General features: G+C 37.4%; 3 protein-coding genes across 4 annotated transcripts; all 3 read left to right on the top strand.

The window, feature by feature from the left end:
* Positions 1 to 75: 75 nt before the first annotated feature.
* On the top strand, positions 76 to 1,603 carry LOC118054140 (coilin). The gene is made up of 3 exons (XM_035065602.2): positions 76 to 213; positions 599 to 761; positions 883 to 1,603. Exons 1-3 carry the CDS (start codon positions 106 to 108, stop codon positions 1,068 to 1,070), a joined length of 459 nt encoding a protein of 152 aa, XP_034921493.1. The 5' UTR covers positions 76 to 105; the 3' UTR covers positions 1,071 to 1,603.
* A 1,715-nt stretch (positions 1,604 to 3,318) lies between these two features.
* Positions 3,319 to 8,833, top strand: LOC118053833 (uncharacterized). Of its 2 annotated transcripts, none has more exons than XM_035065247.2 (5): positions 3,319 to 5,210; positions 5,862 to 5,985; positions 6,224 to 6,283; positions 6,706 to 6,808; positions 6,931 to 8,833. In XM_035065247.2, the coding sequence occupies exon 1, from the start codon at positions 3,635 to 3,637 to the stop codon at positions 5,171 to 5,173; it is 1,539 nt and encodes a 512-aa protein (XP_034921138.1). In that variant the 5' UTR covers positions 3,319 to 3,634; the 3' UTR covers positions 5,174 to 5,210; positions 5,862 to 5,985; positions 6,224 to 6,283; positions 6,706 to 6,808; positions 6,931 to 8,833. The 2 variants fall into 2 exon arrangements, with proteins under 2 accessions (XP_034921138.1, XP_034921112.1); XM_035065221.2 differs by having other exon boundaries at positions 3,321 to 5,197.
* A 929-nt stretch (positions 8,834 to 9,762) lies between these two features.
* Positions 9,763 to 12,327, top strand: LOC118053153 (cytochrome P450 71B10). Its single transcript, XM_035064315.2, has 2 exons — positions 9,763 to 10,773; positions 11,475 to 12,327. The coding sequence occupies exons 1-2, from the start codon at positions 9,868 to 9,870 to the stop codon at positions 12,087 to 12,089; spliced, it is 1,521 nt and encodes a 506-aa protein (XP_034920206.1). The 5' UTR covers positions 9,763 to 9,867; the 3' UTR covers positions 12,090 to 12,327.
* Positions 12,328 to 21,676: the final 9,349 nt, after the last annotated feature.

Here is a 21,676-nt window from a genome sequence, read left to right as displayed (position 1 = left end):
ATGTTCAAACTTATTATTTACTGGCGGAGCATTAAAGTTATCATGTTACTCTTTGTGCACAGGTTGGATAAGATATCAAAATATGATCTTGAATCCAATATAGTTATGCTGGTCCAAGTACCAGGATATCCAGTAGTTCCTGAGAGGATAGATGATGAGGCATCTGCTGCACTACCAGAAACATCCCCTTATGGGGAAGATGGATCTTTAGAGGTAATTAGCTTCACATTTCTTATATATGAATATTTCCTTTTATCTTTTGGGTTGGGGGTGGGGCAGTGTTGGTGACGAGGCATCTCTGTATGTGTGTGCATCTCTCTCTCTAATAACCATTGCATAATTTGGATGCGACTCTCCCACAACTTGAGGAATCTGAACTAAATTGATTGGGGTATTCTTCTTTAGTTTTGAACTGCTCAAATGAATTCGATTAGGTTTTGCATCTGCATCTTCTATGTTCAGGTTATTAGATCAAGGCTTGGGCATAATTGCGGACAAGTTTGTATTTGTCTGAATTATAGATTTGGTAACCTTAGGCCAGTCTTTTCTTGTTTGTCTTTCTCAATTAAGAAGGTTGACAAGTAAAGCTCTTCTACAGATAAAGTTTTCAACACTTCATGAGGTTCGCCTTGTCCACCATGGTAATCTAGAGTCAGCAAAATCAGTTGCTAGTGGATCTAATGAAGTCCATGTCAGGGATCAAGATTCTGGAACAGGTTTTAGTCCCAACAATAACCATGAAGCTAATACTTCCGCTCAAGGTATTGATTCCAAGTTTCCAACTATTTTTACACCAAGGGTCAGGTTAATGGTTGAGTGCAAGTAGCAACGATAGCAATATGTTAAATGTAAACAAGCTCACTTGATTTTTCTGTGCTTCAGAAAATGGAAAACGTAATCCATGGGAAGAAATTAACCAGGCTTTGACAGCAAAGAAGGAACTGCTGTCTCAGGAGGATGGTTGGAAAAAAACTGAGAGTTCAAGCAGGAGCCCGTGGTCCTATAAGGCCTTGAGAGGCAGCTCTCTGGGTCGAACAATTGCTTTATTAAGATCACAAAACGAAATATGAGGAGCACGAGGTGAATGGAATATGAAGAGCACAAAACGAACTGAGTAGCATGAACTGTGCATCTGCCATCCACTTAATTTTGCAACCTCAAGGTGGGTGAGCATTTCACTTATGATGCCAAGTTTTGCTTTCGGGATGCAATGAAAACATGTAATGCAAGGGATATTTATGGCTGAGATTTTATGTATACCTCCTTTCTGTCAATTATCTCCTTCATGCAGTGTGAGATCTTCAATCAATCACAACATTCTCAGTGGAGGAATGTGATTTGTTGTTGAACTAGAAAAGCATGAGAGTCATAACCTTTGTTTATTTCCATAGGTGCTTGCTCTGAAATTGCGATTCTTTTCTTTTATGGGAGGCAAATGAAAGACCCATCTTGGTATCTGGTGTTTACTTTTTCCTTAACATTACGAGGAAAATCTCGAGGTTAGGGATGACAATGGACGTTTTGCATTGCCTGCTCCGCAGGTGGAGGTGGAGGCTGTCGGGGTGCCAGATTTTGCTATACAATTTTATGAGTTTTGTCCTGATATGCGTTCTAGTTCTAAATTATTTGCCATGTGTCAAATTTTTTCCTTGTACGCTCGCAAAAATTACAGTGGAAAAGTTGGGTTAATTTTCAAGGAGAGGGCTTCCATTTTATGTCTCTGCTCTCCATTTTGAGGAAGAAAATGTTTGGTGCAAGGCTCTCTAGACATTTTTTTTACTAATTGTTTCTCGGTGAATTTTAAATTACTTTAATTAATTATAAAATAAGACCTGTTTTTTTATTTATTTATTTTATTTAGTTTTTTATTATTATTTTCATATGCAAATTTATGAGAATTAGAAGTATAGGATTTTGACAAATTGCAATTAATTTAAAGAAAAATGGATTTGATGGCATGATGCTTAACATAACAAATACTATATTCATCAAATATTTTATATAAAGAAATAATCCATTAAAAAAAATAAAACTGTTTCTTTAGAAAACAAGTAATGTCCTGGATTGAAAAGGTAAGACTTTGTTTGGAGTGGGAAATACTTGATAAATGGTTTCCTAATTAATCCTTTTAAGCATTAGAGTTTCGAAAAAGAAGAAATAAAAAAAATACTGAGAAAACAAACCAGAACAGCATGGAAGCTCTTTTATTACATCCAGGGCATATCAACCTAGAATTTGGGACGTTGATCGAATTAAAATCTATGAAAAATTCTTGTTTTAGTTTCTTAATAAAAAATTATGTTAACTCATGTTAATCTATTTAATATATAATTAATAAAACTCTAAAAGATACGGCATTTTATTATAACAATACATGATGAAATATTCATTTTACATTTTCAAAACACAACAAAATAACTTTTTATAAAGTAATTTTGTAATTTTACAAGGGTTTATAAGTTATTATCAAAATTAAAAAAAAAAACAATTAAGTACTTTTACATTTTAAATTCACAATAAAATAATTATTCTATCATTAGATTCAAAATTCTTTAGCACTAATGTCCAGCATGTTTCATATCTTCAATTCTTTAAGAATAATAAAATGATTTAAATGACAAAGTGAGATTTTATTTAGGTGTAAGGGTATTTTTGTATTTCCATTTAGTGTTTTTTCAAAGGATAGTTTAGTAGAAATTTTTGTAATCTAACAAATATAAAATATTATTTTAAAAAAGTAGATGATTTGTGCAATGCACCTGTCACGTGAACGACTCCATGCCCTACATGTAGAGCATGCGAGGTTGTCGGGTGCTCGAACATCACCTTTCATAACAATATTTGAATTGTTTCAGTGTTTTTTCTATGTTAAGGTGAATTATATAGCCTGCATCAATCTAGTTTTGTATTGATAATCTTTTCGTTTTAGTTTTGCTATTTAATATTGAATTGTTTTATAATTGAGTTTTATAATTTTATTCAATTTATTTTTGTTAATAATTTTTTTATTTTTTTATTGGTATATATAATTGGTTGATTAAATACGATAGTTATTATAAAAAACAAGAATTATTAAACACAATTGAGTGTACTGTTTATGTTTGCAAAATTAAATATCAACTTAATTAATTAAATAAGTATATAAGCTTCTTTTTATATGATTGAGAAATTATTTACATTAAAAAACACACATATACTTTTAATAATAATAAAAATTATTCGAATTGTGGTGAAATTCGTTCAAATAACTAGTTAGATAATCTCATATTTAATTAGACATTGGATCAGGTTTAACCTTGGCTGGGTTCAATAACTATGCGCGGAAGGGGCTCAGTCTAAATAAAGAAAAAGAGAAAACAAATGTGTCTCCAGCTTCCCTCTTTCGCGTCGCCGCTCTCACGGTCTCACTTGTCCTGTCTCTCCCCTTCTCATTTCTCCATCGCCGAAACCAGCTAGGGCTCAGATAAAAGAAGCTACTACTTCTACAGCTTCTCTTCAGTTTTCTCCATAGAAAAAATTTACTTCATCTTTCCATTTCTATCTGTTGATGATTCCGTGTCTACACTCTCTCGTCTAGCATTGACAAAGCTCATGAGCTCACCATTCAATCGATTAATATGCATATCTCTCTGACATGTATCAACCTCTGGGCGTACACCGCCTCATATACCGTACTCGCATTGCCAGCTACGTTAAAGCTGGTCTCATCGATTATGCAGTCAAGGTGTTCGACGAAATGACTTTGTCAGAATGTCGTGTTTTTGGCATCGATTATAACCGATTCATTGGCGTTTTGATTCGCCACTCGCGCTTCGATTTAGCCCATCACTACTATTCTAAAATGGCCCCTCTTGGGTTCTCCTTGTCTTCCTTTACTTACTCTCGTTTCATTTCAGGTTTATGCCAGACAAAAGAGTTTACCTTTATTGATAATTTGTTAAAAGACATGGAGAAACTTCATTGCGTGCCTGATATTTGGGCTTTTAATATCTATTTGAATCTTTTGTTTCGCGAGAATAGGGAAGAGTCAGCATTGGAGGTGTTTGGGAGAATGGTTGAGAGAGGGAGAGAGCCTGATGTAGTGACATTTACTATTATTATTGATAGTTTGTGTAAAATGAAGAAATTTGATGCTGCTGTTCAGTTTTGGCTTAATATGTTAGATAAAGGGATTAGGCCGGATAACAAGGCTTGTGTGGCGCTTGCTGTTGGCTTGTGTGATGGGGGGCAAGTGGATTTAGCTTATGAGCTTATAATTGGTGTAATTAGTGGTGGTCTGTCAGAGGTTAGTACATTGGTTTATAATGCATTGATTAGCGGGTTTTGTAGAGCAGGTAGGATTGATAAGGCGTTGGCTATGGTGTCTTTCATGAGTAGGACTGGGTGCAAGCCGGATTTGGTTACATACAACGTGTTGTTGAATTATTGTTGCAACGAGTTTATGTTTGAGGAGGCGGTGAAGTTGTTGAAGAAGATGGAGTGTAGTGCGATAGAACCTGATGTATATAGCTATAATCAACTTCTCAAGGCACATTGTAAAGCTAATCACCCGGATAAAGCTTATCTGTTTATGGTGACGAAGATGGTGCCAAAAGGTTTTTGTGATGTTGTTTCGTACAATACTATTATCAAAGCATTTTGCAGTATTAGTAATAACAGAAGGGCCTATAAGCTGTTTGAGGAAATGGGACGAAAGGGGATTGCCCCAGATGTTGTAACGTTCACAATACTTATAAAAGCTTTTCTTAGAGAAGGTAATTCTGATATAGCAAAGAAGCTTCTTGATCTGATGGCAGGAATGGGCCTTTTGCCTGATCGTATATTTTATACGACAATCATTGATCACCACTGCAAGAGTGGGAAAGTTGAGATGGCTCACAGCATTTTTTGTGATATGGTAGAAAAAGGTATTACTCCTGATGTGGTTTCATATAATGCCCTTATAAATGGATTTTGTAAATCTTTGAGAGTAGGTGAAGTTATGCATCTATATGAGGAAATGCTGCAAAGAGGATCCTTTCCTGATGAAGTGACTTATAAGTTGATCATTGGAGCTCTTGTACGGGAAAATAAGCTTTCAGATGCTTGTAGGGTGTGGGATCAGATGATGGAGAGGGGCCTCACTCTTGACAGGGGTATATCTGAAATGCTGATCAATGCCATCCAGTCATGAGAAGTATCATTGAAACGAGAAACGGTTTGTGTATTTTGTAATTTCTATTTCCAGATCCTCTCCATGTGTGTGTTAAATGCATGTTCCAAATCTAAATGTTTTTCATTCTTTGCTAATGCCGATTATGAATGGCAAGGTTAAGTGGAGTGATTTTACTAGGGCATTGTTTGCAATGACTACGGGTGACTGATGACCATTATCCCAAGAAATCCTATTAAACATGCCATTTCCATGTGCCAGAACTTTACCAAGAAATCCTCGTTTGAATGATGTCTAGAGAGTAGAGAATAAACAGTTTACTGTTTTGCTAGCCATTACTGATTCTTAGGCACTACATTTTCTAGTGCCAATTTTCGATGCCAAGACATTTTTGTGCCGACCAATCAGTTTGTGCCATTTACTGAAGTTGAAAAAAACTGCATTGTCGTAAGGTGGGTATGAGCATGCAATTGGCCCCTAAAGGATGGAAATGACTTATTGGTTTCAATCGTTATACAAATTCTCATTTTCATCAGGGAATGGTCTGAAATGTTATAGATTAATGAGCAAGCGCATTGCTTGCACATATAATGTTGATTCGAGTTCACTGCTTGACAATAATCTCTTACAGCTTATATACATGGTTCACTAAGCAACTGAACCATAGAATGCCCCTTCATCTAACCGGTATTTCTCTTCACCTCTGCAGTCAATTGCAAGCCCAAGTTTTGGAGTATTTTGTGGTTGGAGTACATCATAGCATGCCTAAATTGCTGCTACTTCATTGACACTTCATCGGCTTCTTTCACGAATTGCAATAATGGGACACTCAGGTTTGAGTCCCTGCCTTTTCTTGTACTTTTCTTCTTATGCATGCATACCTATAATTCTAATACTCTGCTGGTTATTTATGAAATGAAAAAAATGGTATGGAAATGGATATGGGCATAGCAACAATATCATTCCAAGACTATCTTTTTCTTTAATTATTTCTGAGTGGCATATCTCTATTTGGATAATTTCAAATTGGAATGTTGTCAAGGAAACTGACATTTAACTGAAAATATGCAGTGCATGGTGGGGTTGGTGCTTTGAAGTCAGATGCGTCAAAAAAATATGTGGCTTATCCTCGTAAGATTTGCCCCCTTCTATTGAAACATTATTATTTCTCCGCATAATGATATCATTGCGACATGTCCATGTTCCTTTTCGTCCATCTTTTCACTTCCAGTTTGAGGATGTGTATTGTATATGAATAATCAGACCCTTTTTCACTTTGACCCTCGGTCATTGGGGGTGATATAACAGAATCACTAACCATTATGTTTTTTTAGTCCACTCTTCGTATTCTTAACAGAAAATGAAGTGCCAAGAAACAGGGATGCCATCTGTCAAAATTTATGAATTTCTATTTGCATTTAGCTTTTCATTTTCTCCATAGTCTCCCCATACATTCCCGTAAAGCAAAGCTGTAGGATCTTTATATTAAGAATGTCTTCCAATATCTCTCTCACCATCTTAACAAACTATTCATGTTTCTTGAGTGTGATTAGGCTGCTTCAACAGTGTCAGAAATCCAGGATCGCTAATGATGGATTTCAAGCTTTAAAATCCAGATGCAGATGTATGGCTTCTCAAATCCTAAATGTATCAAAGGTGACATCCTGGATATCCCATTCTTAGTAATATCATGTTAAATGGAAACAAAACTGAAAGCAGATATTTGATTCGAGATGACTGTTGCTAATTCTTTGCTAGTATTTCTTTGCATCTTGCAGGAGATGAGCTAATTAAAGGGAAAGGTTTCCTCATGCTGTCTGAATATCTGATAGCTGCCCTTTTTGCCGATCTCAAAATTTTAATAAAACATATCTTATTCTGAGGAGAGCTCAAGGCTGAAATTGTGACTCCAATTGATAGCCCTCCACCAAAGATGACATACAGATGAAGAACTGATTGCTTACTGAGTAAGCCTTATCTTACGGAACTCAGATTTTTTTTCAAACCTGAGCTGGTAATTTAAAGTAAAAAATAGAGCCCTGTAGTGTACCGAGATTTATTATCCTTGGCTAGAAGAAATTGAAAGCATCCAATCATGTATGATTTAAATTTCACTGCCAGTTTTCTTCCTTACTATAGGACTAGGAGCAGCTAGTTTCTTTGGCACTAAATATTTCCATCTTCTCCTCCACTTCGCTGGCCATTATGCAGTAGAAACAATTTGTTATCGTTGCTCCAGTGGGAAGACAAAATGCGAAAGTGGGAATTCCTCTCTTGTATTTTGCTTCACTGGTGACCAAACTGTTCTGGTGTAGGAAGCAGAAGATGGTTATGCACTTTCAGAATCGCTGTTACAAGCTGCCAATTCTGAGACAATTTCTTTCTTGATTTACAGATAGAAGCCAACTCCCGTCTTTATTTTTCTATCCCTATTATTTATTATTTGACAAAGGCGTGGTTTGCTTCCTCCAGCAGTTTATATTCCTCTTCTGCAATTCTTCATTTCTCAGCATCTCCATGCTACCATGTTTTGGCATCCAGAAACAAACCCGCATTTTATTGAGACACTGCCACAACAGCTTGAAGGGCAAGATTCCCAGACACCACCTAGCCCTGGGGTGTCGCTTCGCCAAGATCAACAAAATCAGCTACCACATGGTCCACTGGTGAGTCAAACACGGACTGAAGGCCAAGGTTCCAAGACGAAGGGCGAATCGGTGGTGCAACCAAAGCATGAGAGCAAGCATGGAGGTCAATTCCACTGTTACGTGGATCACACCACAACAGCATACGGACCAAAATCCCGAATCTTCGTGTCCACAGCATGATGTAAAATTCCGGAGTCCATGGGTGCTGCCACCACAGCCCCGAGGTCATCCCCAGGCAGATGGTCCAAAGCATGGTGGGGAACCCCATGTACCACCAATGCATCAAGATCAGGACCGTGGTCTTAGGGTGACATATCCACGGCATCAAGAACGTCATCGCCGGCAGCCCCACAGTCCAAAGAGTCCCACAAGCACAGTTTTCTGGGATGCCCAGACCTGTTCGAACCAATCCATAACATGGTTAGGTGCAGTTTTCTGCACAATTTTTTGCATCGTAATAGTCCTAGGAGGCCTTATTGTCCTTATAGTCTACTTAGTATTTCGTCCACGTAGTCCACGGTTTAATGTTTCCAGGGCCACCTTAAATACAGCGTCCATCGATGCAGGCTCTCTTCTTGACGCCGGTCTCTCTGTGCTAGCAAAACTAAACCAATCCAAACAGGAAAGTGAGTGTAGACTTCAGTTACCTGATCATCGATCTATACCACGGAAGCACACTTATTGCTAGTCAAGGCTGAGTCAAGGTTTGGAAATGTTCAGATGGTTTCTAGTCAGGTTCGGCTTCCCGTAACGGAAAGCGAACAGCTTCGGAGCAGATTAGCAGAAACGGAGTCCTACTTGATGTGAAGGGGGTCTTCAGGGTGCGATCGAAACTGGGGAGTTTGCTGTGGTTTTCGTATGGGCTGTATGGTCATTGCATTATCTTGGTGACAAGTCCTCCCAGTGGTGTCCTTCGAGCTACCAAATGCAGAACAGAACGATGATAGGAGAACCAATCCTGTATACATAACCGGCAAACATTGTTCGATTTTGCACATTGTTAAGAGCATCAGCATTGAAGTGATTGTTCCCTGGTCCTGTTTTCTACTTCCTTTTCCAGGTTCTGATTTTCGTGGATTTCAGGATTTTAGTTCTTGCCCCGTTTCACGTTCATGTCCATGCATCACTGGAAGTTACAAAGTGCATTACCTTCAAGTAGATAGAGAGTGCAAGATGGAGAGCGTAAAGTTAAAATATTTTTTTTCATTTTTAAAATTAAAATTAATTTATTAAAAAACATTAATTTAAATGTTTTTTTCAAATCAAATATATTTTTAAAAACACACCTAAATATAATTGCAAACACAACAACAAACTGCGTTATATTTTTTTTCTTTCTTTCATGATTATCAATGAACTCTCTTTATTTTAAAGGGGTGAATTTTTTACTATGTTTTTAGTTTTTATTACAAAATACAGTCTTGAGCAAGAAAACCTCTTCTGAGGTGGGGGAAATGGATCGATGCAACTGAGCCAGAGGCTCATGTAGCTATGGCTGTCTGCAGAGAGTTCCAAAAACTTCAACACAAAGAGTTTGGTTGACATGTTTGAGCCCTCTCTCTACAACGTGTTAATTGTTTTGTTTTGTTTAAAATGTTAGGGCACAATGGCACTTGTGGCTGAATTTATTGAAAGAGAAGGGGCAATAGGTGCAGAAGCTGAGAAGACAGAAAACAAACAGTAGCAGAGTGTGTGAAATCTCTTTCATTGCAACCCCTTTCTTGTGCAAGTTTTGTACGGGAAAATTACAGCATTTGTGTGATAAATTCAAACGTGTTCTTGAGTGTTATTAGATAAGCAACCAAACCACAGCCCGTTAGGAATAAATTGAGCAATTATGAATTTGTACTGGGAGTTAAATGCTCTTATTTATGAAAAAGATAGCTCCTGGATGACTGGTAACAGTAAACCTTACCTCTTTAAATAATTGAACCACAGGAGGCAACAATCAATTAGCCTAACAGGGGCAAATAGTACTGATATGTTTTGTACTCATTGTTGATTTTTAGTCAGTGGTGAGGATATTTAGTCTCAAGGTAGCTCAGACATTCTACATGCTAAACTCTTATGGCTCTCTATGATGTACCTTTATGGCTTCCTCTTATCTTACTTCTGGCACTACTGCTTCTATTTATGAAAAAGATGGAAGTTATGAGACAAAGCGAGCAGCTTCTTCCTCCAAGCCCTCCTAAGCTTCCAATTTTTGGCAACTTGCACCAACTTGGATCACTGCCTCACCAATCTCTGTGCCAACTCTCCAAGAAATATGGCCCTGTCATGCTAATTCGACTTGGTCGAATACCAACTGTCGTAATCTCCTCTGCTGAGGCAGCAAGAGAGGTCTTAAAAGTTCATGATCTTGCCTTTTGCAGTAGACCTCTTTTAGCTGGGACTGGGAGACTCACGTACAATTATCTAGACATGGCATTTTCACCATATAGTGATTACTGGAGAAACATGAGAAAAATTGTTACTTTGGAGCTCTTCAGCTTGAAAAGGGTGCAGTCTTTCCGGTTCATCAGAGAAGAAGAAGTTGGCTTGCTGGTCAATTTTATCTCTGAGTCATCAGCTTTAGCAGCACCTGTTGATCTTACTCAGAAATTATATGCTCTCGTTGCCAATATAACATTCAGGATTGCTTATGGATTCAATTATCGAGGGACTAGCTTTGATCGAGATAAATTTCATGAAGTGGTTCATGACGCCGAGGCTGTAGTGGGAAGCATCTCAGCAGATGAATCCATCCCGTATTTAGGGTGGATTGTGGATTGGCTTACTGGTCATCGTGCAAGGACTGAGAGAGTTTTCCATGAAGTAGATACTTTCTTTCAGCATGTTATTGACAATCATCTTAAACCTGAAAGGATACAGGAGCACGATGACATGGTAGATGTTCTGCTGAGAATAGAGAAGGAGCACACTGAACTTGGTGCATCTCAGTTCACAAAGGATAATATCAAGGCAACCCTCCTGGTATGCTGTTCAACATTGCCATTATCATACATTAAATCCTGAGCTTCAATAGATTACCTTTTGTTATTAAGTGTATATATAGTGCCTATCATTCCATTGCCGCTAGCATATTTCAGAATTTGCCACCAGGCTTTTAGGGAGCACCAAGCCACAGGCCTTTGGTTGTCTGAAACAGGAATCTAGTAATCTAGTTTCACATATATATGTAAAGGGTCTAGCTGATAAGCCGTCAAAGTTGGATAGTTTTTCTTGGGTGCCCGGTGGTAAATATATAAGACGTACCCGTACGTTTTTAGTATAGGCTTTTGGGTTGGCGTCTATCATTATATCTAAGCCCTTGTTTGTGCATTGCCAAAGCTTTTTCAAGTGCTTTTATATCAGAAAATTTTGTTGTGTTTCTTGGCATGGTTGCTATACCATTTAGAAAAACCCCTCAGAGTATAATCTCAAAGCTAAGTTGTTGAGCTTGATAAATTTGCATGATTCTTGAGATTCATCTCTGTGCAAGTGTTGGGAATACCAAGAACAACATGCTAAATGAAGCTGACTGCTGTCCAGCAACATCAAGCGCTGTAATTTCTGTTATAAACTAAAGCTATAAAGAAATATTTGCTTGCTGTTATTATGAAATTAATGGCCTACTTTTCTCTATTGTTTCAACAAATTAATTGTCTAATTGGATTCTGATGTTTGTCTATCAGAATTTATTTCTGGGAGGAGTAGACACTGTTTCACTGACAGTGAATTGGGCAATGGCAGAACTTGTTAGGAATCCAAGAGTGATGAAGAAAGTGCAGGATGAAGTTAGGAAATGCGTTGGAAATAAGGGAAGAGTTACTGAAAGCGACATCGATCAACTTGAGTATCTCCGGATGGTAATAAAAGAAACTCTGAGACTGCACCCTCCTGCACCACTACTTCTCCCACGAGAAACCATGTCTCACTGTAAGGTCAGTGGTCATAACATCTACCCGAAGATGCTGGTCCAAATTAATGTCTGGGCAATTGGACGTGACCCCAGGTACTGGAAGGATCCTGAAGAGTTTTTCCCTGAAAGATTCCTTGATAGCTCCATTGAGAAAGGACAAAGCTTTGAGTATTTGCCTTTTGGATCTGGTCGAAGAATTTGTCCTGGGATGCATATGGGATCTATAACAGTGGAGATCATACTTTCAAATCTCTTGTATTGTTTTGATTGGGTTTTTCCCGATGGGATGAAGAAGGAAGATATCGACATGGAAGAGAAAGCTGGTGTTAGTCTTACTACCTCTAAGAAGACACCTCTCATCCTTGTACCAGTCAACTACCTTCAGTGACTATCAGAAGATATCATGATCCCATAAGCATATCTATAGTTTCATGCACTTAAGAATGTATGATTGTGCTTTTCTTTCTTTTTAGCTTTTGTTCCGAAGCAGAGGCTCGGATCAGAACACCTCTTTCGAGGTGGGGGACATGGATGCCATTGAGCCAGAGGCTCATGGCACTTAAAAAGTACGATGTGTGCACGATTGTAATATATGCGAGTAATGTGTATGTATGTGCTTGTAGTTATGGCTGTCTGCAGAGAGTTTCAAAAATTTCAACACAAAGAGTTTGGTTGAAATGTTTGAGCCCTCTCTCTTTTTCTTCCGTGTCTATCTTAAATGCCTGAGGATGATTGAGTTGGAATTAGTGCTCAATACTGTTAAAGGGTATCGGTGCTTAATTCAGGCTTCTGTCACTTCATTGTCTAAAAAATGATTAGCAAGTATCCTCCAATAAGGTTCAAGTAATCAACTTGATAGGTCACAATCAGTCCGGTTCAAGTAATCAACTTGATAGGTCACAATCAGTCCATGAAAGATTGTATTATGCTGGGGCGTGAGAATTAATCGTAAGAGTTTTAAAGGTGTTATTAGTAATTACTACTATATTTTCAAACACACTCTTAATTGAAATAAGCTTCACATTCCTGATCTTGAAATAATTTAAATATAATAATAATAATAATTTCTAATTCTGAAATCATATTTCTAAGAATCAAAATAGATGATATTATTGACATTAAATCAATCAGACATTATTAAAAATCAAATAATTACTTAATCTATTCTTAAGCAAGAAAGCTTTGTGGACATGACCAACAACTTAGACCAAGTCTTTGGCAACTAAACCTTCTCCCTCCATGGCTCTTGCACATGAAAAATGCATTGATGACAGCTCTCAGTCCAAATATTTCGGGTTCTTAACGAGCACTCTTAAAGATCTTTTTGGTTTATTAATACTTCATCTAGTGATAGAAACCTTGTCCTTAAGGTTTATATTGATGAACTTGTCGCATAATTCTTGAGTGTTCTCCCATGCAGCATCATCGACTAGAAGTCGTTCCCATTGGACCAAGCTTTCTTCAATGAATTTAGATCCTCATTTTACTCAACGTGTATCCAATATAACCTCCGACTCCAGAAGTAAGTCACCATCATCAACCATTGGAGGTAAGTCAATACTAGCAGCAATAATTTCACCCAACTTTTTTTTTTAAAAGGGACACATGGAAAATTGGGTGAATACAAGAGTCGGAGAAGGGGGGGAGCTTGAGTTTATAGGCAACGTTTCCAATGTTTTCCTCAATTGGATATGGCCCATAAAATTTGCTTGTAAGCTTTTGATAGGCTCTTTTGAATACAATCTATTTTCGATAGAGATGTCACTTCAGAAACACCAAATTGCCGATCTGAAATTCAATGTCTCGGCGTTTGGACTTACTGTTTCATTCAATTATTTATTGTATGTAAATTACTTTTCAGATACCGTAACAAAGCATCTCTAGAAGCCAAGTTTTTGTCTACTTCATGTATAGGACAATACCTTCATGGTAATGAAGGATTGTTGGAGGAGGCCTTCTATATAGAGCTTGGAAGGGAGTCATTCCTATAAATGCTCGATAGGTAGTATTATACCAAAACTTAGCCCATGAAAGGAAGGAATGCCACTTACGGGGTTGCTGGTAAGTGAAATGGTGAATATATTTTTCAATACAATGATTGATGACTTCCGTTTGTCCATTGGTTTACGGATGGTAAACAAAGCTTGTCTTTAATTGGGTGCTTGACATTTTGAAGAATTCTTGCCAAAAATGACTAATGAACACTGGGTCTTGATCGTTGATGATGGATTGAGGCATACAATGAAGTTTAACTATTCCAGCAATGACTGTTTCAACCACCAATTTAGTTGTATATGGGTGTGAAAGGGCTAAGAAATGCGTTGATTTGCTCAACTTGTCAACAATAACAAGAATTGAAGTTTTGCTACTAGAAGGGGGAACCTTCAATGAAATCCAGAGTGATATCATCCCAAACTTGACATGGGATTGTAAGAGGCTGCAAAAATTCTGTTGGCAATAGAGTCTTATTTTTAGTGTGTTGGCATACATCATAAAAAGCAACGTAATTCTTCATAGTGTGGAACATAAATGGCAAGCAAAATTGTTGTGTTAGTCTCTTGTATGTCCATAATACACTTGAATGTCCACCACTTGGGGAATCATGTAATTCATGTAAAAGTTATGGAATAATGTTGGCATGAGGAGGCACCACCATATGATTCTTGTAGCAAACCAACCCGTTATGCCAGTTGTAAGGAACACCTGGATTTTTAATTGCTTTGTCGCTTATTTTCATCATGCAAGTATTGGTGTGAGCTTCTGTTTTAATCATATCCCATAATGGAGTGTGAGCAACAAACAAGGTATCAAGACTGACTGTCCGTCACCCATGATAGTGCATCAACTGTATTATTCTTGTGGCTTGGTTTATAGGTGATCTCATAATCATAGCCAAGCAGTTTAGTTACCCATTTTTATTGTTCAGGTGTTGATATGTGTTGCTCCAAAAAGTACTTGAGGCTCCATTGATCAATTTGGATATAAAACTTTCGATCCAGCAAAAATGGTCTCCACGTTTGAATTGCATGAATAATGGATAACATTTATTTGGCATACACAAACCAAGATTGTTTGGTAGTATCCAAGGCTCGACTCATGAATGCAATAAGTTTCCCTTGTTGACTCAAAACTACCCCTATATCATTGTCGGAAGCATCTCATTCAATAGTAAATGGATCATTGAAATTCAATATTGCAAGTGTTGGTATAGTAGTTATGGCTTTTTTTAAACTCTTAAAAAGCATTTTCAGCTACATCTGGCCATCTAAAATTTCCCTTTTTAAGAGGTTAGTGGGAGGACGTACAATGAGGCTGTAATTGCGAACAAATTTTTGATAATAACATGTAAGTCCTAAAATTCCACGTAACTTAGAAACATTAATAGGTCGAGGCTAATTCAACATAGTTTTAATTTTGTTTTGATCCACCTTAACTCCTTAAGGAGTCACAATATGCCCTAAGTAGCTTCATGAAGCTCATAGAGCATGTCATCAACTATATGAATAAGAAATCTATCTTTGATGGCTACAACATTAAGCGCTTTATAGTCAGTGCAAAACCGTTATAAACCATCTTTTTTTTTTTTTACCAACAAAACAATTGATGAAAAAGGACTAGTACTACATTTTATTAGCCCCAATTTTAACATGTCATGAACTTGTTTTTCAATTTCAGCTTTTTAAAAATAGACATACCTATATTGTCGCACATTAATGGGGGATTGAAGACACATGGCAAACATAGAGCTCTATTGTCATAAATATTTGGAAATAGCTTTCATTGATATGGATTGAATTGATGTGTCCATCCCTTGTAACTTGTGAGTTCCATTACACCACTAGAACTCCATTGCTAACTGCTTCTAATTAAATACCATGGTGACCAATTGTTCCAGCCTATGAACTTTTAAGATCAAATCCAACCCAATTAATGGTAAGGCATATAAAGAGAGGACAAAAAAAAATACCTTGAAGTGCAATATAAATATTTTCAAATCTTCCTTGACATTTTAATGGTCCTCTGTTCGACACCCTGACATTGAAGGATTCAGTTGGGACTACTGGTAGTTACAACATATTAGCTACCCTTTCACTGATATAACTATGAGTAAACCTACTATCAATGAGAACAACTACCTCATAGAGACAATCTTTGCCAGTACCCGTATGGTTTTATATGTTGTCCATCCTGAGAATGCATGATGCAATATTTTAGGTTGGAATTCCATTGAGCTTTTGATATCGTCTCCATCTTGATATTCACAATAGCCTTCTAACAGTATAAGTTGTGGCCCTTTATAGCTGTGACAAGGTGTGAATTTCTCTTCACAATTAAAACATAGCCCATGTGTTCTTCTCTTGTGCATTTCATCCCAGGAGAGTCTTTTTATAGGCGAAGCTATCTTGAATCTTGTTCGTGAAGGGTAGTCGATAGTAGTTCGATTGACAGATCGTGTGACTTTTCATTGGTGGTTTAGCTGCTCATCTCTCATTCGTGCAAGGCTACTAGCTTCTTTCAAGGATTTTGGTTTGAACATTCTTATGCCATCAACTATTTTTGGTTTGAGGCAGTCCATGAATCAAAGTCCTCACATTCAGCAGGACCAAATCTTGCCCATAATTCTTCTTGAAAAGTGCTCCATGTTACCTTCCTACCTTGTTTTTTATAGGATCTTCTCAACCATTGCCACCATTGATTAGCCTCACCTTGTAAGTGGAAAAAAGCTAGAGACACCTTTTTAGATTTAGTGGTGCTTTAAAATTAAAAAAAAAATAATTAATCCACTCTTGTGAACCATTCAATAGGGTCATCTCTAGAAAAACGAGGGAACTCTAAACTGGCTAATTTAAAAGAAAATAATGGTCGTCCTCTTTCTGAGATATCTTTGGATTCCTCTCTTATGAAACGAGAGCACCCATTAGGAGAGCTTGCAGTAGGGTCATAATTGTTGCTAATAGATGCAGTTTGGTTGGAGAGCAGGACTTTAGAGAGCTTGCTAAGATCATTCTTTATCTGGTGCAACCTATCATTAACACCAATCTTCATGCGACTAAAGCTATTTTGGAATCCACCCAGTCCAGCCTCTAAACTTTCGATCCTTTCTTTATTAGTACCCATGGCTCTGATATCAATGATAGGTCCTGATCAGGCTATAAAATGCTATAATGCAGATTATATTTTACTTAGAGTGAGAATTAACCGCAAGAGTTTTAATTGGAATAAGTTTGACATTATTGATTTTGAAAGGATTTAAATACAAGAATGAAAATAACAACTACTCCTAATTCTGAGATCATATCTCTAAGAATTATGACACTAATAGCAATTTGCAATAAGCTAATCATGTATTATTGAAAATCAAATAATAACTACTTGACCTATTCTTAAACAAACAAGCTTTATAGACATGGCCAATAACTTAGACCAAGTCTTTGGCAACAAAACCTTCTTCTTGCATAGCTCCTGCATATGAAAAATGCATTTACGATGACAACTCTTAGTCTAAATATTTAGGATTCTTCATGGGCATTCTTAAAGATCCTTTTGGTTTATCACAATTGACCCTGAAATTATTGATAATTTGCCAGCAAAATAGATTTTGTCTCAAGGAATCTTTTGTGAAACATCTAATCCACAACTTTAGGGAAATCATGTATTAGAGTTGCAAATTAATAGTTGAAATTTGTTGCCTCAATCCATCCTATGGCTTGTTAAGTATGTTGGACATGCTCAAAACTGCCTCTAGTGAGCTTTTGCTTCTAGAAAGAGTTCTTGATTTATTTTCACTCAATAAATAAAAATAAAAAAATTAATGAAATATCAGAGACAATAATTAAGACAGTCCCTAAACGGTGATGACACACGTTAATTGATTTTATGGGCCAAATACAGTTTTAGAGGGCTAAAATAATGAAATTTAGTGTGCTAGTGCAAGGCTAAGACTGAGCATGCAGTATAGAGAAATGGATTTATGCAGCATGTAATCTATAATACTCTCACCTGAGAGTGTACTCAAGTTGAGATACCCAAATCTTGTGAACAAGTTTATTCTTGTGAGATTTCCTTTATGGTGTATTTTCTTGCTTCTTCCAAGATAAATTCTTGAGCTGAAATGCATAATGAGCATCATAGGAATTTGCATAACCCTCTTGCGAGCTGAAATACAACATGAGACATAGCAGAGCAAAGCTGATTCCAGATATTGTATTATGGGGTCAACTATTCATGTTCCATTGTTGTTATAGCTAGATTTAAAGTAAAGAGTTATTTGAAATTGATGTTTGCTTTCAGAAGCAGAACCATGCTATTTAAGATTAGTATTGTCACTGTATTTTGCATCTTTTACTAAAAATGACAATAGGGCACTACATGTCAAACTCAACTAGGCATTTGAAAATCAAATAAAACATGTCTAGTTGATTCCATCAAATTACTTGGTATCTTAACTTATCCACAATGTTATTATCTCAAGTTAATTAGAACAATATCCTGAAAGAAATAACATCCAATTCCAACCTTCTAGTTAGTTATATCCACCGAAATGCAAATTCAACTGTTTAAAATGCTTCAAAAGTCATCAAGATTTTGTTTAGTTAATTTTTTATTTTAAGCAATCAATTCATTTCAGGTCAAATAAAACAATACACATATGTTTACTCTCTTTAACTTTCTTTCTACTTTCTTTCTTCACTTAATACTTTCAATTTGTATCAAAGCAATTTTCTTAAGGGACCTATAATGGAAACTGAAGCAAGTTTTTCTCACATTACTTCTCCTATCTTTGATGGAGAGAATTATCAACTTTGGGCAGTGAAAATAGAGATTTATTTGGAGGCTTTAGTGTGAAACCAACCAATGTGAAACCAGCCACCTAAGTCAACAATGGTGGGAGTCAACAATGGTGGTGAAGCCATCCTTCCTTAGTCACAAATTGTAGGCACCAAACTTGTGCCAAACTTGTGCCACTTGCCTTACCCCTTGTATTTGCATGGATGTTTGCCTATAAATAGGCAATGCATCCAAGCATTGAAAACACATCACAAGAAAGAATTAAGAGAGAGCAAGAGGAGAGTGAGAGAGGGAAAATAATCCCACAAAATTGTGAGGTATTTGTGAGAGAGTAAGTGAGGTGTTTCTCCTAATAATAGAGAGGTTTTAGTTGTTCTCCTATTATTAGAGAGAGGTTGTAATTCCCACATTACTTAGTAAAATCCTTCTATACGTGCCCGTGGACGTAGCCTAATTGGGTGAACCACGTAAATTCTTGTGTGTCTCATTTCTCATTTATCATATCCTTTGCCTTTTGTCTTGTCGGGTTTGCATGCCAGCATCCTAACAGTGGTATCAGAGCCTTCTTGGTTGGAGTTGTCAACACACAAAAGTTATTCGTGTATACGGTCACTATTCACCTATACGACACTATTCATCCATACGTTACTGTTCACTTACGTTACTGTTGGCGTATATAGAAAGTCAGTGCTGTGATTAAATACAGTCTAGGAAGTTCTGTCTAAGGAGATTGGGTTTTAAGCGGGACCGTTTGTGACCCCTCCAATCTTTCCTAGGAACTTACTTAGTGAATTATTATTCACACGATACTATTTCTATATACGTTACAGATCTGTGAAACGGTGATAACTGAATAGATCACGGTGAATAAAATGGCAGCAAAGTACGAGATTGAGAGGTTCAAGGGGAGCAATTTCTCACTGTGGAAAATGAGAATCAAGGCAATCTTGAGGAAAGACAATTGCTTGGCAGCAATTGGGGATCGGCCCGCGAAGATCACTGATAATGCAAAATGGAATGAGATGGATGGCAATGCTATTGCTAACATACATTTAGCATTAGCCGATGAAGTATTATCAAGTGTGGCGGAGAAGAAAACAACTAAGGAGATATGGGAGACTCTAACCAAGCTATATGAGTCCAAGTCTTTGCATAATAAGATTTTCTTAAAGCAGAGACTTTATACCCTTCGAATGGCAGAAACCACGTTAGTGACTGACCACATCAACACAATAAGAACTCTATTTTCACAACTCACTACGTTGGGTCAACAAATAGAGGAACATGAACGTGCAGAGCTTTTACTTCAAAGTCTTCTTGATTCGTATGATCAGCTCATTATCAACTTGACCAATAATATCCTCTCAGACTATTTAGTCTTCGATGATGTTGCAGCTGCTATCTTGGAAGAAGAAAATAGGCGCAAAAACAAAGGAGACAGAAACAGTTCAAACCAAGTTGAGGTATTATTGGTATCAAGAGGAAGATCAACGGAGCGTGGCTCCAGTGGGAGTCAAAGGCAGGGGAGGTCTAAATCAAGAAGTAAGAAGGCTATGAAATGCTACAACTGTGGCAGAAAAGGGCACTTTAAAAAGGATTGCTGGTTTAAAAAGGGTATAGAGAATACTGCAGAGTCATCAAGACCTCAAGGATGTGTTGCAAGCACCTCAGAAGATGGAGAGATTTTATATAGTGAAGCAGCAACAAGCTCTACAGATAGAGAAGAGCTCACTGAGGTTTGGCTAATGGATTCAGGAGCAACATGGCATATGACCCCTAGACGAGATTGGTTCCATACATATGAACCTATCTCTGGAGGCACAGTGTTCATGGGTGATAATCATGCTGTAGAGATTTCTGGTATTGGCACCATCAAATTGAAGATGTATGATGGCTTAATTCGTACTATTTCAGGAGTGCGACATGTGAAAGATTTAAAGAAGAATCTTTTGTCCGTAGGACAATTTGATAGTCTTGGTTGTAAGATTCGAACAGACAATGGAATCATGAAAATTGTCAAAGGAGCGCTGGTGGTTTTAAAGGCAAGAAAGACAGTTGCAAACATGTTTGTATTAATGGGAGAAACATATCAAGGGGCAGAAGCATCAATCGCATCAGCCAGTCCTGCAGAAGAGAAGACGATGATGTGGCATAAAAAACTAGGCCACATGTCAGAGAAAGGTTTAAAGGTTCTCTCTGATCAGAAGTTACTCCCTGGGCTTACAAAGGTTACTTTACCCTTTTGTGAGCACTGTGTTACGAGCAAACAACATAGGTTGAAGTTTTACAAGTCAACAACTAAGAGCAAATGCATCTTAGACCTGATTCACTCTGATGTTTGGCAAGCACCGGTTGTATCCTTGGGAGGAGCAAGATACTTTGTATCATTCATAGATGACTTTTCCAGGAGATGTTGGGTGTATCCGATTAGAAGGAAGGCAGATGTGTTCGTAGTTTTTAAAACCTTCAAAGCGCGGGTAGAACTTGAATCTGAAAAGAAGATCAAGTGTTTGAGGACTGACAATGGAGGAGAATATACCAGTGATGAATTTGATAACTTCTGTCAACATGAAGGTATCAAAAGGCAGTTCACAACGGCATACACTCCACAACAAAATGGAGTGGCAGAGCGGATGAACAAAACTCTATTGGAAAGAACAAGAGCAATGTTGAAGGCTGCAGGTTTAGAAAAGTCATTTTGGGCAGAAGCAGTCAATACCGCCTGTTATGTAATAAATCGATCTCCGTCTACTGCAATTGAGTTGAAGACACCGATGGAGATGTGGACTGGAAAGCCAGCTGATTATTCTCGATTGCATATATTTGGAAGTCCTGTGTACGTGATGTACAATACTCAAGAGGTCAGCAAGCTGGATTCAAAATCCAGAAAATGTGTATTCTTGGGATATGCTGATGGAGCGAAGGGGTATCGCTTGTGGGATCCCACTGCCCACAAGATAGTCATCAGCAGAGATGTCATATTTGCAGAAGATAAAATGCAAATGTAAGAAAATAATAGCATTTTAAAAGAGACTACAGAAGTCCAGATGGAAAATACTCAGAATCGTACTTCTTCGGAAGCTGTACTAGAGCATGAAGAACAAGAATAAATAGAGTCTGAAACTCCTGAAGTTCGACGGTCAACTCGTGAAAGAAGACCACCGGCTTGGCACTCAGAATATGTTA

This window comes from Populus alba, chromosome 8 (genome assembly GCF_005239225.2).
Source record: "Populus alba chromosome 8, ASM523922v2, whole genome shotgun sequence".
Taxonomy (NCBI): Eukaryota; Viridiplantae; Streptophyta; class Magnoliopsida; order Malpighiales; family Salicaceae; genus Populus; species Populus alba.
This window is presented reverse-complemented; position numbering and strand designations above follow the sequence as displayed.